The 16,403-nt window shown below is 56.5% G+C and overlaps 1 protein-coding gene across 4 annotated transcripts in view; it reads right to left on the bottom strand.

The window, feature by feature from the left end:
* STK40 (serine/threonine kinase 40) overlaps window positions 1-14,226 on the bottom strand; it is a 40,002-nt gene extending 25,776 nt beyond the window's left edge. Inside the window, exon 1 of one of the 4 annotated variants that reach the window (XM_038557903.1) lies at window positions 13,804-14,226. Coding sequence is in view for 2 of the 4 variants with exons in the window: in XM_038557899.1 (XP_038413827.1) it covers window positions 12,254-12,350 (97 nt within the window). In the remaining 2 variants the exon portion in view is untranslated. Of the gene's footprint in view, window positions 1-12,253; window positions 12,399-12,823; window positions 12,977-13,255; window positions 13,650-13,803 lie in introns of those variants that run through there. The other 3 variants (XM_038557900.1, XM_038557902.1, XM_038557899.1) reach the window with 3 other exon arrangements.
* Window positions 14,227-16,403: the final 2,177 nt, after the last annotated feature.

Raw genomic sequence — 16,403 nt, 5'->3', positions numbered from 1 at the left:
AGCAGTTGGGTCCTGAATGCCACCCCCCACCCCACAGGCGGGCTGAAGAGCATCCATGCCAATGACCAGGTCTGCCACCTGGTGGCGTCTTTCTGCAGCTCCCGTTCCAAGGGTTCTCCCTGCCCCAGGTGTGTGGGGGCGACCTAGCTCTCCCTGGTTGATGGGGAAGGATGCAGGGCCACAGGGCCACTCCGTAGAAGCCCCCAGCTCAGCTACCTTGGTAACTGGGGCCTGGACCTTGCACTTTCTCCTCTGTTCCGGGACCTGGGCCTGCAGTGGCTCTGTCTGTCTCCGCGGTGGGGGTGCCTTTCTGGTCTGCAGGGGGAAGCCCTAACCCCTCCGGGAGCCAGGCCAGACCCAGGCTACCTGTCCAGCCTCACCAAGTGACTCACACAGTTCCCGGAGTGTGCCGGGAACACGCTTGCCCTGCCCCCGCTCCTGGCTGGCTCATCCTCTTCCTCAGTCCTCACTCCAGCAGCCAGGGCACCTGCGTGTACCTCTGTCCCCTCCCGTTGTCCCTGTCCGGGAACCACTGCTTTATCTGACTTCCCCAACACCGAGGGAGCAACTCCAATTCACAGCTGCTTCCCTGCACCCTGCCCAGGGCCTGGCACACTGCTGAAGGGAAGACCGAGTGTAGAACTGTTTGTTAGGCACCCAGAATGCATTAAAGCCATACCGCGGGGTGCCTGGATGGCTCAGTAAGTGTCTGCCTTCAGCTCGGGCGCTTGGGTCATGATGTCACAGTCCTGGGAACCAGCCTGCTTCTCCCTCTCCCTCTGCGCACCCCACCCCCTCGGATGCACAGTCTCTCTCCCCTTGTCAACTAAATAAAATCTTAAAAAAAAAAAAAGCCATATTGGGGCAGGGGACGGAGATCACCCAAGTAGAGGCCAGGGTTGGAGTGGGGTCCAGAAGGAAGGAGGGATGGACCACCACCAGCTCATGGCAGGAGACACAGTCCGGGATCAAAGAGACAGGGGATCACAGCTATAGGTCACTGGGCTGCAAGAACGCTGGGAATCATATGTCCAGGCAAAGTCCCATGTCAGAAATGCTGGGATGCCTGGGGCAGGGAGGGTTCCAGGCTGGCTGATCGCCAGGTGTTGTGCTTAGACAGTGTCTGCTGCCAGAGAGCAGCCTCCACCGAGGAGTGACTCTCATTCACAGCGCGCCTGAGGCTTGGGCCCAACCTCTCACTGGCAAAGGGGCAGGCTGGCCCCCTTTTGGCTGAATCCGGCAAAAAGATCTGCTTTCCTGCAGCAAGATGTGGGCACATGTGAATGATGGCGTGGCCTGCCCCCTCACGCCAGCGACGGGTCCTCTGGGTCACTCCAGGCTCATAGTGGGAAGGTCCTTCTACTGGTCAGATATAGTCCCAGCACTCCTGCTGCCCCCAGAGAAGAGCGGCTCTGGCTCAACTCCGAACGCTGACTACCCCTGGAAAGAAGCGCCAAGGCCTGAAGTGAGCAGTGTGAAATCTGAACACATGACCCAACTGAGATCCGCTTTGTAGACCAGACCCCTCCACACTAGAGGTCTGCCAATTCCCCCGAAGATTCCCCAGGCTCATTCCTGGACGGTGAATTTTGGACTCAGAGCCCTCAGAGGAGGCCCACACCCTCACCGGAACTCCCACAACAACTAACTTTTGCACACAGCTCTCTCGCTTACAAGGCACTTTCCAGGGGCACCTGGGTGGCTCAGTCGGCTGGGCGTCTGCCTTTGGCTCAGGTCATGATCTCGGGGTCCTGGGATGGAGCCTCAGCATCAGGCTCCTGGCTCAGCACGGAGTCTCCTTCTCCCTCCCCCTCTGCCATTCCCCCTGCTTGAGCTCATCGGCTTGATCTCTCTGTCAAATAAACAAATAAAATCTTAAAACAAAGCACTTTCCAAGACATAATTGTAACTGATCCCCCTACCCTCACCCCGCCGCTACCACTACCAAACATAGCATTTTCTAGAAAAAGAAACTGAGACTCAGAGATACTGAGAACTGCCTAAAGTTACCTGACCAGTTGCACAAAGAGGGGGGATGTGGACACAGGTTTCCCTTATTTTTTCTACTTGACCACACTGCTTCCTCGACTGATCCTTCCCCACCTGATGATGGCTACGGTCCTAGGAAAGTCAACCGCAGAGAGGACCCTCTGAATTTCCTTATAAGCAATCATTCTCCTGGAACCGAGGAGCTGCTTCAGCCCCCAAGCAGGTCTCTTTGGAGAGAGGGGCCGACTTGAGGCGGGGTCACTGACATATCCTGCCACCACCCAAGTTAGTGACCCAGTGACTCACATGCAGGTGTTTCTGACAGTGCTCCCACCTTCTCTATAGACCTGCTCTCCAACCACAAAGTCAAGTCAGGGAGCCAAGAGGGATTAGCAGCCCAGGGAACCAAGTGTTTCAGACCACAGACCAGTGACCCAGATGCCAGTTGGAAGAGCAGGATGGATTTGGAGGTCGAGGAGGTCTGGGTTCAAAGTCCAGCTTCTATCACTCACTTGCTCTGCTTCCCTGAACGAGTCACCTACCCTCTGTGAGAGCGAAGCCTAGGCACCCCGGCCAGTTTACCAGGCCCAGAGGAGGCTGCCTGAGGCCCATTCTCTTCTACTCCTGCCAGCTGGAGGGAAGGGGGCTGTTTGTCAGCTTTTCCTTTGAGTTTTCATGACAGCCACCCCCAAAGTAGGCCTGAACCCTGTCCCTGGGAGCCTGAAGGCTATAAGGAGCCTCTCCAGGAGCCCACTGGAAGCCATTTGCTTCTGAGCTCAGGATGGAGCTGGGGGATGGGGAGGCGGATTAGTAATCCCTTGGCTTCAGCCAGGACTCCCTGATGACAAAGATTCATGCATGCGCTGTCATCTTCACTGTTCCAAAACAGTGTGATGATTTTGCTCATTTTTAAAATGCAGGATATGTATAGCTCCAATTTGTCAAGAATACATAACATCACATCATTCCCTAAACGTCGTGCTTTACTGCCTCGAGGGTACCGAGTGAAGCGGCTTCTAACCGAGCCAGCGTTGCCCAGGGTGAACCCCACCCCCTGGAGCCGTTCTGCGCTCAGGCATGTGGGAGAGTACCTGCAGCAGCCAGAGAGGAAGTGACTCAGCCCAGTGGGAAGTGGGAGGGGCGGTCAGAGAGAGGGCCCTGGGCCCAGCCTGCTCCCCCTCAGCACATCCGCCCCAGACCCGTCCTCCGTCCTCGTCTCTCCCCAGTAGGCCTACAGTGTGGCCAGCACAGCAGTCCTGGGGGCCCCAGGGGCTCCGTGACCCCATGGCTCGTGGGAAGCCCAGGGCGTCTGCAGTTCGGAGGTCTAGCTCTGGTCTCCTTTAGGAGGCAAGATTCACATACAAGGAGATTACGTAATCAGTGATGTCCTTCTTCACCCAGCTGCCCTGAGGAAGTCCCCACCAGGCTCCTCTGTGGCCTCCATGTGGCCTGTGGGGGAGGGGTAGGGGAGGGGGGGAGAGCCTGGAGGCCAGAGGCCCCTGGCCAGAACCATGTGTTCCCCAGTGGCTCTGGGAGAGAGGGCTCTAGGGCTGTGCACAGAGGTGGGCCCGGGGCCCCTCTGGGGAAAAGACAAGTGGAAGAGAAACCAGTCCCTGCAGATGGGACGAAGGGCTTCACCAGCAGCTCCTCTGAAAGCCACCAGAGCAGAATCCAGGGCAGCAGCGCCAGCCCCGCCACCAGCTCACCCCTCCCAAGGGCCTCCGGAAGCAGCTGATGTGACAACAAATAATCCGTCACTGTGTGTGGGTGTCAGAGGAGGAAGGGACAGACTTAATAGCTCTTTCTTGGGCCATGCTGCTCTGGTATCTCCTATCCAGAGAAGGAGCCTGGGGACGCAGCCAAGCACCCTGGCCTGGGAGAGATTCCTGGTGGCTCCGCAGCTCTGTGGGGGTGGGGGGGTGGGGGGCCTCTGCCTTGTGCAGTGAGCCCAGACCAAGTCACCAACAGCCCTCCCCGGTCATGCCAGCCTGCCCTGCTCTAAGGGGACCCCCCCCCCAATCAAACCATCAGTGACTGCCTCGCACAGTGACTCAGCCAGGGAACCAGGCCTGCTGCAGAGTCCCACATGGGGATTGGGTTCTTGCCGCCCACGATGGCCCAAATCACGCAAGGAGAAAAGAGCAAGTGACTGAAGAAAGACTGGCTGAGTGTGAGAGCCGCGTTTGTGTCCACCGTGCAACCTGAACACATGTTTCTCCGGCCGCTCACCTAGCGGGGAGGGACTGCGCGGCCCCACGTGGGGTTCCTTGAGGACTGCTGGGAGCCTGCGAGGGGGAGGCGCTAGACAAATGCTGGGTTTCCTTCCTTCCACCCCAGATTTCCAGAGCGACAGACAGGAAAGCCTGGGCCAGGCCCAGGTACATGTGATTCCTCTCGCTTTATACTGTTGTTGTTGTCGTTGTTGCTTTGCAGGGGGCGGGTGTGCAGAGGGAGATGGAGAATCTTAAGCAGGCCCCATGCCCAGCCCGGACCTCAATTTCATGACCCTTGAGACCACGACCTGAGCCGAAGTCAAGAGTTGGATGCTTAACCAAGTGAGCCACCCAGGCACCCCTCTCTTTTTATACTGTTTTTAACAGCAAAAATCACTATACCACCATCCCGTAAGAAAGGTACTTTTTTAAAAATATTTTATTAAAAAAAAAAGATTTTATTTATACACGAGAGACACAGAGAGATAGAGGCAGAGACACAGGCAGAGGGAGAAGCAGGCTCCATGCAGGGAGCCTGACGTGGGACTCGATCCCGGGTCTCCAGGACCATGCCCTGGGCTGAAGGCAGGGGCTCAACCGTGGAGCCACCCAGGAATCCCAAGAAAGGTAATTTGGACTGGGGTCAGCAAACTGCCTTTCCTTAACTGCCTCTATAAGAAATTAAATTCAATTAAATTTCACAATTTTGACAATGAACAATACAGTTTACAAAGGCTGCTGGCTGGGGCTGCTCGGAGAGGCAGGACTGCAGACGCTGATGGCAGGCACAGCCAGCACAGAGCCCCTCAGGGAGCCATTCAGAGGGTAGGCCTACACCAGGATCTCACCTGTTCTGAGCCTCTGAGAGGCCAGTCAGGGCCAATCCTGAGGTCCATGAGCCACCAACGACAGACACTCGGGGCACGCATGGGCAAGAGCATGCTCATCACATGCCTGTGTCTCTTGAGAGGGTTAGCTCCTAGGAGCAAGGCCTGGGCCTGGGCCATTTCAGAATTCCCTGCACAGGCCCGGCAGGTATACGGAAAGTATCTGTTGAGAGCTACCAAAAGCCAATAAAGTAAAAGAAAATGCAGGCCTCGAGCCCAGCCCTTCATTTCTAGGGACTTACCCGACACATATACCCACACAAGTTCACAAAGATAAATGTGCTCAACAAGGGTCCCCGTAGAACCATGTGTAGCCAAAAAAAGAAACACAAAAGATAAAACCTCAAAAATCAAAACTCTCTCTCTCTCTCTCACACACACACACACACACACACACACACACACACACACACAGATATCCAGACAGGAAACATTCTAAATGTCCACCAAGAAAGGACTGGTTCACTACATCATGTTCCATCCCATGGAATACTGTGCAGCCTAGAATTTGAGGTCAACACCTGTGACAAAGATGCCTAGGATATATTACGGTTAAAAAAAAAAAAAAAGCAAACCAGTACTATTTGTATAATATGATCCCATTTGGGTAAAGGAAAAAAGACAGGGGATCCCTGGGTGGCGCAGCGGTTTGGCGCCTGCCTTTGGCCCAGGGCACGATCCTGGAGACCCGGGATCGAATCCCACATCAGGCTCCCGGTGCATGGAGCCTGCTTCTCCCTCTGCCTGTGTCTCTGCCTCTCTCTCTCTCTCTCTGTGACTATCATAAATAAATAAAAAAATTAAAAAAAAAAAAAAAGGAAAAAAGACAATACACACCCTCAAATAGGCAAAGGAAATTTCTAGAAGAAACTCAACGGTGGATACCTCCAGGCAGGATGCGGGGCCCAAGGAGGGGAGGGAGAGTTTTATTTTATATTCTTCTATATGCTTAACTATCTTACCATACACTACTATAACAATACACTTTTTTTTTTATCTAAATTTTTTTTTTAACCCACTAGAATCGTTAAGAGTAGTAACGGGCTCAAGGGAAGACTCAGGTGAGGGAGCACGACACGAGACACGTGTGGAAGTGGAGGTGTCCCGAGCGTCCCAGCCTGGCCACCTCTGCGAGGCTGCGTCAGCAGAGTCTGGCGAAGGGACAAGACCACCACTCCTGGTCCTCCTAGGCTGTCTCAGGGAGCTCGCAGACATTCCTATAAGGAACCTCCTGCTTGCCAGCAGGTACCCACATAGGCTGGGGGGACCACCAAAACGTTCGCCCTGGAGACCTGGAAGCTGGCTCTGGATGCCTCTTTCAGAACACGCACAGACCTGCTAGCAAAGAGGTTACAGGACCTGGGTCCTGACAGTACACCAGGCACTAGGCTGGACCTGCCACAGACAATAGCACCTGCTGTCTCACCCCCATTACTATCTGAGGGGCAAGGAGCATTGTGTTCATTTTACAGAGGTGACGAGATGAAGACAGGCAGTGACTTGCTCAAGGTCACTCAGCTAGCGAGCGGCGGACGCGGGTTTTGAAGCCAGGTATGATAGGAGCTTAGGCCCTTCACTTCTAGGTCTTATGGCTGAAGGTCTCCTTCCCCACTACCCACAGGGCAGGAGGGCGGGGGACCTGCCTCCCAGAAGCGGCAGTTCCATTCTTCTGGCAACAAAGGGACTGCTTCAGCTTTGCCAAAGACCCTTCCAGCTCCACAACTCCATGAGTCCAAGATTCCGTGTGGGCTGGACTCCTCGGGGCCAGAGCTGGCCCGGCATGAACGGCATGGCCCGGACTCCAGAGTGACACAAGTGTAGGTTGGAAGTCTGGCTCTGCTCCTGCTTGTTGTGAAGCAGCAGGCAGGTTACGTAGCCCCTCTGGGCCTGGGGGTCCTCCTCTATAAAACAGAGGCAGCCCTGAGAACTCCTTCAATTCTGAGAAATAGTCAGCATGTACTGCGCAGTACTTAGCAAAGGACCTGGAAGGTGGTGGTAATCTGCCTTTTCTGGCTGGTTTCCTTCCTGTTCCTTCAGGAGGGACGTCGGGAGAGCGGTCAGGAGAGAAAGCACCCTGTAGAACTCACTCCCTACACGTAACTCCAGGAGCTCCAAACCTACTGCAAAAAGTAGCTGGACTCTTCCTCTCTGGAGCTGGAAGATGCCAGAAACGGGGTTCCAAAAGCTCCACAGGATTTTGGGCTAGCTGGCCAGTCCTAAGGTCTCCCAAGGACCCAAGCTTTTCCTAGAAGTACCTGCTGTTCCCTCATCACACCCCAAACTAGCTCTGGCCCAAATCCAAAGACAAATGACAGGCCCATCAGTCCTGCTCTTGCCAATCTCCGCTACAATGTCGAGGCCCCCTTTCCTGGATGCCTGGGTCACAGACTCCTCAAAAGCTAAACATCTTCTCTTTTGCCAAGTAGGTGGCAGTCTGTAAACACAGAGGGGATGGCTTCATTCTGAATGACAAGAGCCCTTCTCAGTTTTCTCTGGGGCTTTCCAACAAACAGTTCCTCTGAAATCAGGTTTGTGTATTACTGGGCTGTGTGAGCTCTGGGGAGCCTGAACTCATTCCCAGGGCAGACTGCCATGAAGAGGATGCCCACCACGGGGCTGTGGCCTCTTAAGGGTCAGGGGTCCTCAGTGCCCCCTCAGGAAGGGGCACCTCAACCCAAAAGGATACCTTTGTTTGCTGGAGCAAAATCAGAGTGCTCCAGGTTATTAAAAGGGGACTTATAAATTCTTTAACAAATAAAAATAATAAAAGGTACTCTCTTTGAAGCAGCAGCCTCTCTTCTAGAATCCAGCAGATTCCCAAAGATCCTTAAGGTGGGCAAAATCATATGCACGCAGATGGTCACTACAGCTCTGTTTGGAGAGCAAAAGACAGAATGACCGAAGTTCATCAGTACAGAGCTTGCTGAATAAATCATACACGCTCATAATGAAAAATGACCCAAACATCCACAGGCCAGAATGGAATCACCTCTAGGGCAGTAAGTAAATCAGAGCAAGCAGTACCATCCTCTCCCCTCCCAGATCTTATTACTGATCCTGGGAGGATATGCAGGGTTGCTGTGGGTCCTGGGCCACCCACAAGGCCCCAGTCTCACCTGAGCAGGTGCAGGAGGAAGAAATGCTCTTGTTTCAGGCCACTTTCTCTTCTGCCTTCTTTACCCCACAAACCCAAGGACAAATCCTGTGAAAATCTCCGCAAGTTCTAAAGGGCTTGTTTGGAACCCCGTCCCCCAGCACATCCTCTCCACAGCAAGTCAGATTCCGGTCTAGCTCTGCACTCCCACTGGGCTCGAGGGGACAAGGGCATGGGGGCAGCTCCTTCTCACCTCTCTGGTGGCTCTGAGTCCTAGCTGGCCTCTGGCAGACACCTCTCCTTGAGAAGAGGGATGAAGTGCCAACCCAGCTTAGGAAGTCAGCTCAATCTCAAGTTCTCCTCTCAGATAAGATCTCCAGGGAGCACTGGGACAGCCCTCTCTCCCCTGAGGGTGAGCTGCCCTCCAGGACCCCATCAGCTGCAGCAGCGTGGAGGAGAGCCGCTCTGTAGGGCCATCTGAAGGCTGCAGAAATCATAGGAGCTTTGCAGTTGAGTTTCTGAAGCAGTGCACAAGGTCACCTTCCTGGGCAAATCTGGCCAGAGGACAGGTGAGGGAAGGGAAGCTGCCTTTCCCCCAGATGCTGACTCAGGCATCTGGGAAGGAAGCCTGGCCCGAAGCTGGACAGGGTGCCACAGACTCAGTAACTGATCCTCTCCCGTGAGACGCGCTCAGGTCTTACTGAATGGAGCCGGCAGATGTGACCGGCCACTGTCTTCTAAGCCACCCTACCTCTGCACTGTCATTCGCTGTCACCCAAACCAGGAACTTCCCGGTCACCTGCCATCGCTGCTCCTCCATCAACCATCGCTTCCAAACATTGCCGGAGTCCAGCTGATTCCTCCCCAAGCAGCTCCGATCTCCACCCTTCCTCTCCATCCCAACGGCCTCTGCCCTGACCCAGGCCTGTGCTAGCGTTCACTCTGATTATCGCAACAGCCTCCCACTGGACTCCAGACTCACTCTCCCCAGCCCACCCTTCCCCTGCAGCTAGAGGGCTCTTGGGAAGATGCAGATCTTCTCAAGATGCAGAATGAGAAGTTCAAGCATCTTAGACTGGTGCCTGCCTCCCCAGCACATCCTGCGGCCAGGTCCCTTCACACTCTGTGCTAGAGCCCCTGTGGCTCCTAAAGCTGCACACACACCAGCACGCAAAGGCAAAGGAAATCCCAAGCCTGTGCCAGGCTGCTCCCCTGCCTGGGGTGCCTTGGGGGCGCTCGGAAAACTCTACTCACCCTTTGGGAGCCAGTTAAGCTCTAAGTACCCTCCAAAGTTCTCCCCAATCTGCTCCTCCCGCTGTGGAACTGCTCCTTCCTCTTGGCCCCACTACCTGCTACGCGGACTTCTGCAAGAGACTTGCCAAACTTCACAAGTGTTAAGTGGTTAGGAGGCTGCTTCGTCCCTGCTGGACCACAAGTTCCTCTGGGGCAGGGGCTGCCTCCCCATTCTCCTTCTGCCTCTGGCACCCAGCACACCCCCAGCCACAGATGTGTGTGCTCATGGGTGTGCAACGCGGGGCTCCGGATCTCGAGCTACTACACACATCAGTGTGTGTGACGCTTCTCGATGATACTGATTCAAACACCAGGCAAGGGTCACTAATAGGGGACACACACAGAAGAAACTCAATACCTTCTCTCTTGTGAATACTTTAAAATATGATTTTTTTTTTCCTCAACACTCCTTCTATTTAAAAAAAATAAAAAAGATTCTTTTAAAGAGCTGAGCTGAATCATCCGCATGGCTCCCATACAGACTGGGTAAACTCCCCACAGATTTCCTTTTCAGAAAGAATACAATAAAATGCTGTGATCTTGTGATCCCTCAGGACACTTCTCTGACAGCTCAATGGGATGCAGTTCCAGTTGAGACTAATTGCTTCAGGTCTTTCTTGGAAGTTCTTTCTTACAGTCTGTAATAACACTTAGCAAGTGTTTCTTGCTCAGTGTGTGCTAGATGTTCAACCTGCAGCATCTTGCTCAATCCTCCCCACTGCCCTTCTAGGGAGGGACCTTACTGGTCCCACTTTACAGGGGAGAAAGCTGGGCATGGAGAGAAGTCCCTCTAGTGACCAGCGGAGCTGGGACTGGAACTCAGACGTGTCTTACTGCAGAGCCAGGCAGGCTCTTAATGACAAGTCTGCTGCCTTCCCAGGTTGAATGAAGGACATGGGGGAGCAAGTGCAGCACCCCCGAAGACAAGCCTGCTGAGAGGGTAGTAGCCTTAACTCCCCAGCTGCTCAAGTGACCTGCGACCCCAGGAAGAGAGAGGCATGCACACCAAGCACTTCTGTGTTAGGCTGAGGAGCTCAGAGCCACGCAGGGAGCTTGACACCTGCCACCCTTTGCATATGGTGCTTGCTCAGCAAAGGTCCACCACCTTGGCACCAACTCTCCCCGCTCAGGGGCCCGCAGTGGCCTCTTGAGAGGACTCCAGTCCTTTAGCTACCCCCTCCTCTGCTGGAGTTGACTCCAGATGGAACATTCGAAAATACGGATCCAGTCATATCACTCCTCTGCTTAAAAACCTTTTCACTGCCCTTGGCATAAAGTCCTAACTTGTTAACGCAGCATTTCCTCGTCAGCCTAGATTGCCTTACCTTGCACCAGGCTGACTTGCATACCACCACACGGAACAGTCTGAGGTTTCTGGAATAAACTATGGGTGTACTCAGGGGTACCTGGCCAGCTCTGTCGGTGGAGCCCACGACTCTTGATCTTGGAGTCCTGAGTTTGAGCCCCATACTGGGTGCAGAGATTACTTACATAAAACTAATTAAAACTTTCAATTTAAAAAACAAACTATGCGTGTAGTTGTCTCTAAGCAGAACACCTTACCCCTTCATTCCTATTGGCTAAGCCTTCCCCTCCTTCTAGACACAGCTCCAGTGTCATCGCTCTTGCCAAGCCTTCCCAGGACCCGCCCCCCGCACCCAGGCTGGGCTCCCGCAGCCCTCTGTGCCTGCTGCTTCTAGCTTTTTTAGCTTCCTTACACCTTATTTCCACTACTTGTTTATAGGTCAGTCTCCTTTAAGCAGACCACAGGCTTCTTGAAATAAGAATAGGGATCTCTGGGTGGCTCAGCGGTTTAGCGCCTGCCTTCAGTCCAGGCCCTGATCCTGGAGACCCGGGATCGAGTTCTGCGTCGGGCTCCCTGCAAGGAGCCTGCTTCTCCCTCTGCCTGTGTCTCTGCCCCTCTCTCTCTCTCTCTCTCTCTCTCTATCATGAATAAATAAATAAAATCATTAAAAAAATAATAGCTAACATGTATCATGTGACGGACATGGTTCTGTGTTTCGCATGTATTAACTTTCTTTTTTTAAGATTTTATTTTAAAGTGATCTCTACATCCAGTGTGGGGCTTGAACTCACAACCCTGAGAACAGGAGTCACGAGCTCAGGGTGCCTCGATGAAGCATCTGCCTTCGGCTCAGGTCACGGTCCCAGGGTCCTAGGATGGAGCCCGTTGCATGGGACTCCCTGCTCAGCGTGGCGGCCTGCTTCTCCCTGTCCCTCCACCTGCTGCTCCCCCTACTTGTTCACACACATTCTCTCTTTCAAATAAAATAAAATCTTTAAAAAAAAAAAGAGTTGCAAGCTCCACTGACCAAGCCAGCCAGGCACCCCTACCTGTATTTACCTACTCTGCTGCAAAAACTCTTGTGTTATTACCCCCGTTTGACCCATGAGGACGGAGTGGCACAGAGAGGTCGTACCAGGCGCCTACTGTCACACAGCTAGAAGGCTGCAGCACCAGGATCTGAACTCAGGGAGTCAAGGCTCCAAAATCCACTCTTCACCACCGTAGCAGGGGGTACCTGCCTCTTCAGGCGAGGACACCGTTGCTGTCATGTGTGGGAATGAATGAATAAATGAGGCCTACCTCCGCAAACCACCGGCCTGGCAGGGCGGTCCGGGGCCCTGCAGCGGCTCACAGGCACTGTTTACAAACAAGGGTTCCATGTGGCCTTACAATGGCAGATGCTGCTCCCCCTTCCCTCCTGCACAACCACGCCAGGGGGGAAAGAAATGTGCGCGGCCCGAGCGCCTACCTTCTTCCCCACGGCTCTCGCCGCCGCCCAGCGAAGCCAACCGGGTTCTCCCGTGACTTAGAGCAAAGTCTATCCCGCCGCCAAGGGCAGCTGTCATCTCTCTTCCTTCCGCCAACAAACGGGCATCGAAACTCGGGAGTGGGGGGTTGGCAGCGGCTGCGGCGGCGGCGGCGGCGGCGGGGATGGGAGAGATGGGAGACGCCAAGCTCTCACCTGCCGGCCCCACGCGGTGGCCCAGCCAGCGGCGCGGAGATGGGCGGGCCCGGGCGGGCTCGGCAGGTGAGGCTGCCCCTGAGGCGTGCCCCCTCCCGGCCCCGGCCGCACCTAAGCGCCTCCCCCATGCCGGGTGCCCCCGGCGACCACGGGAAGCCCCGGGAGCCCCGGGGTGTCTTCTGGGGGAAACCCGGCTGAGCCCGAAGGCCGAGCCCTGGCGCACCTGCCGAGCGGCCCCGGGCGAGGCTGGCAGGCGGCACCCGGGTCCCCGCGGCCCGAGACGCGCAGCCCCAGCAGACGGAGCGGCGCTCGGGCTGCCCCGGGGCCCCCGCCCCGCCCCGCGACCCCCGCCCTCACCTTCCCCCGGTGCTCAGCGCTGCTCGCCCATAGTCCGTAGCCCGGAGCCGGGACTGCTCGGCGCTCCGTCCCGGCGGGGGCCGGGGCCGGGCCGGGGGCGTGGGAGCCGCTCACCGCCGCCTCCCAGCGCAGCCGCCGGAGCCGCCGCCGCCGCCGCCGCCGCCTCCCTCCATGGCTGCGGCGCCGCCACCTGACAACGGAAGTGACGCACCGCCCCCTCCTCTCGGGCCGGAGCCGCAGCCCCACCCCTCTCCGCGGGCCCCGCCCCCTCGCCCGGGGCTGCGGCCTCCGGATTGGGGCGCCATCTTGAGGCCGGGCGGAAGCCTTCGGGCGGGAGGCCGGAATCCGGGGCGCCGATTGGCTCGGGGCGGGGCCTGGGCCGAACCCTGGCGAAACGATTGGAGGCCGAGACCCTGGGGGGGCGGTACTTACCGCTCATCTGCGTCCGCCGCGAGGCTGGGACGCGCACACCGCCCCCGCCCAGACTCCGCGGGACCTCGCGCGCCCTACGCCCGCCCCGCCGGCCTAGGAGAAGCCTCCCGCCGTTGGAGGGTCGGCCGGTTGTGGCGTATTTGTTAGAAAAGTGGCTCCTCCTCGATCCCCATTTCTCGGTTTCTGGAGCTCTGGGCGGAGAGCGCTGCAGCTGGGGGTCAATAAAGCGACAGGGATTCCTGTCCCAGCCCCTCACAGTGTATTTTGCGCCGGACCCCTCTCGCGCGTGTAGCGACCCCGCTTCCACCCGAAGATCCCTGCAGCCTTGCCCGAGGAGGTTTACAGTCGGGAGGTCCCATTAACGATTCCAGCCCTGTAACCTCTCAGCCCCTCCTGCTGCAGTTTCGGTCCCTTTCTCCTCCTCCTCCTCCTCCTCCTCCTCCTCCTCCTCCTCCTCCTCCTCCTCCAGCAACCACGCCCTCCATGAATCAGCTTCTTGCACCAGCAGATGAGCCCTTTAAAGGGATTGCATCAGGCGGGTGACTCACTGGGGCCCTCTGAGCCTGGCTTCCCTCCTCTGGCATCCAGAAGCAGCTAGAAGGGCTCGGTGGCAGCGGCGCCGGTGACCGTGGCCCCACTCCTTTGTCTCGGGGTGTGCACCAGTGTGCGGGCCGCGTGCGACTGTAACTCCCGGGTGTCCTTCCAGCTGCCGCCTGCGTCACGCGGTATCCGAGTGTGGGCGCCCGTCCCCGAGCCTCTGTGCGCTGCTGGGTTTTCCTAGGGGCGTGTGGCCCGGTGCTTCCGTGTCTGTGCACTTGTCATCCCCACGCAGGCAGTGCCACGGCAGGAGGATGGGTGTGAGTTGAGTCTGGCTGCCTCCTCCCGTGTCCACCTCTTTGTCTCTCCGAACGCCTGGTGGGTGAGCTGCTAAGTGACAACAGGAATCAGAACGGCTCCCTGCTGTTGTCACATGCTGCGTTCGGCACTCGAGAGGCCTCAGTGTTGGGAGTCTGTTTGCAGAAGCAGCAGCTGCCAGAGCTCTGAGAGGGGAGGTGTCCTCTCCCGAGACACACAGCCAGTGACCCCGTGGCTGTGATCTGAACCAAGTCTGGCAGATGCCAGGAAGGTTAGATCTGAGTCCTTGCTGCGTCTCTCACAAGCCGAGTGGCTCTGAGTAAGTTCCCTGACCTGGCCGTTGGGTCAAAATAGGGATCCCCTTTTTGGGATCACTGTGAGGACCCCGTGGGGATGCAAACAGCTTCTCGAAGGCCGGCCAGACAGAGTGCTCACGCGCACTCTTGTTCAGGGCTTCAGGAAAGCTGGGCGCTGGAAGGCGGGGACAAAGCAACCAGGCCACGCGGCCCCCCAGCTTCTGTCTCTGACAAAGGGAAAAGCCTAGGGATTCCGGAAGCCCCGACGCTGCCAGGAACGGGTTTTGGGTTTTCCAGAGCTCTCTAATTGTCAGCTAGATGAATCACTTGGAGCTGACACCGCCATCCGCGGCCCCCAGACACTTTTAGTTGCTTCACAATATAGGATTTTAACAAAGAAGAGGAGGAGGGAGAAAAAGAGGGGAGAAGAGGTAATGAATAGAAACAAAAGGTGCCAGCCAGAGGAAGTGGAAGACTGTCGTCTGGACACCAACACGAGGAGACTGGCTGCACCACACACACACACACACACACGGTGACACACGTTCCTGCTGCCGGCTGGCTCTCCAACTTCGGGCACCCTGGCAGATGGCACTGCCATAACAAAGTGACGCCTGTCACAACAGCAGGGATGCTTGCTTGACGAGGTCTAGGCAGATCCGCCTGTCACAGAAGGAGAGGGAGAAACCTTCAGCCCTGAGTTGCTTCCTCCGGCGTCTGTAACCAGCACGCGGGCCTTCCTGCTGCCTCCGGCTTCTCCTTGTGCCCAAGCCCCTGGCCCGGCACGGCCAAGTTTTGGGTGCCAGCCCCACACCCGGGGGTACCGCCACCGAGGTACGCCGCCGTGGGGCGTCGGGAGCACTGGGAAGCAGGGCAGTGCAGTCGTAAAGGTTTGAGTCCTGCACACTTGGGTTCAGATCCTTACTGCGCTGTCCCCTCCCTGGCTCCTGGGTCTCGAGGTCTTGAGCAAGTCACTTAGCCTCTCTGGGCCTGGTGGCCCCTGTAACATGAGGCTCCCTTCCCTTTCTCCTTTCCTTCCCCTCCCCTCCTCTCCCTTTCCCCTTCCCTTCCCTTCCCCTCCCTTTCTCCTTCCCCTCCCCTTCCCTCCCATTCCCCTTCCCTTCCCTTTCTCCTTCCCTTCTCTTTCTCCTTCCCTTCCCTTCCCCTCCCCTTCCCCTTCCCCTCCCCTCCCTTCCCCTTCCCCTCCCCTCCCCTTCCCCTTCTGTCTCCTCAGCTGTAGAATGTGGAGTTAGATCAGATCAGTAGTTCCCAATCTTCTCCCTGTCAAAGCTTCTCTTAGTATTTTCCCTCCACACGAGCCTCGTGTTTGGTAAGATTTTGTCTCCCATACAACCTACATCAAGTTATTTCTTCTTTTTTATTGACTATAAGCCTCGTTTTATTGATGCTAGGGCTTGTGATAGGAGCAAGCCAGCGTGACCTCTGACCGCTCTGCTAGTGTAATTCCAGCCCGAGGCAGAGGACACACCGGGCTTGGCCACCCTTCACGTGCGGTGCGGTGTGCGGTTTCTGTGGGTCCTTTCTGCAACATTGACAGGAGCTCAAGGGACCCCAGCTGCCCTTGGGCGGGGGCCCTTCAGCTGGAAATGCCAGACTAGAACTCCGCGGGCTGGATGCTCTTGTCCCTGTCCCCCAGGGAGCTCTGAACTTGGAGCTGTGCGCCCACCCCGGCCGTCCTCTCACCTGAGTGAAAGACACCCCCTGTGCTCTTCGCTCTAGGAGGGCAGGCCAAGATGAGACCCACCGGGGCCACCTGAGCCATCAGAATTTCTGGGGCCTCTCTTATCAACGGGGCCCCCCATGTCAGCATACACTAGTGCTTGAGCAAAGGCCATGGCCACGAGCAGCAAAACCCCATGTCCAGCGGGGCGTTAACATTTGGAAATATGTTTTTGGGCAGCCCGGGTGGCTCAGCGATTTAGCACCACCTTTGGCCCAGTGTGTGATCCTGGGATCGAGTCCCATGTCAGGATCCC

Source organism: Canis lupus, chromosome 15 (assembly GCF_011100685.1).
Source record: "Canis lupus familiaris isolate Mischka breed German Shepherd chromosome 15, alternate assembly UU_Cfam_GSD_1.0, whole genome shotgun sequence".
In the NCBI taxonomy this organism is placed as follows: Eukaryota; Metazoa; Chordata; class Mammalia; order Carnivora; family Canidae; genus Canis; species Canis lupus.
Note: the sequence above shows the minus strand (reverse complement) of the source record. Positions and strands in the feature narration are given on the sequence as shown.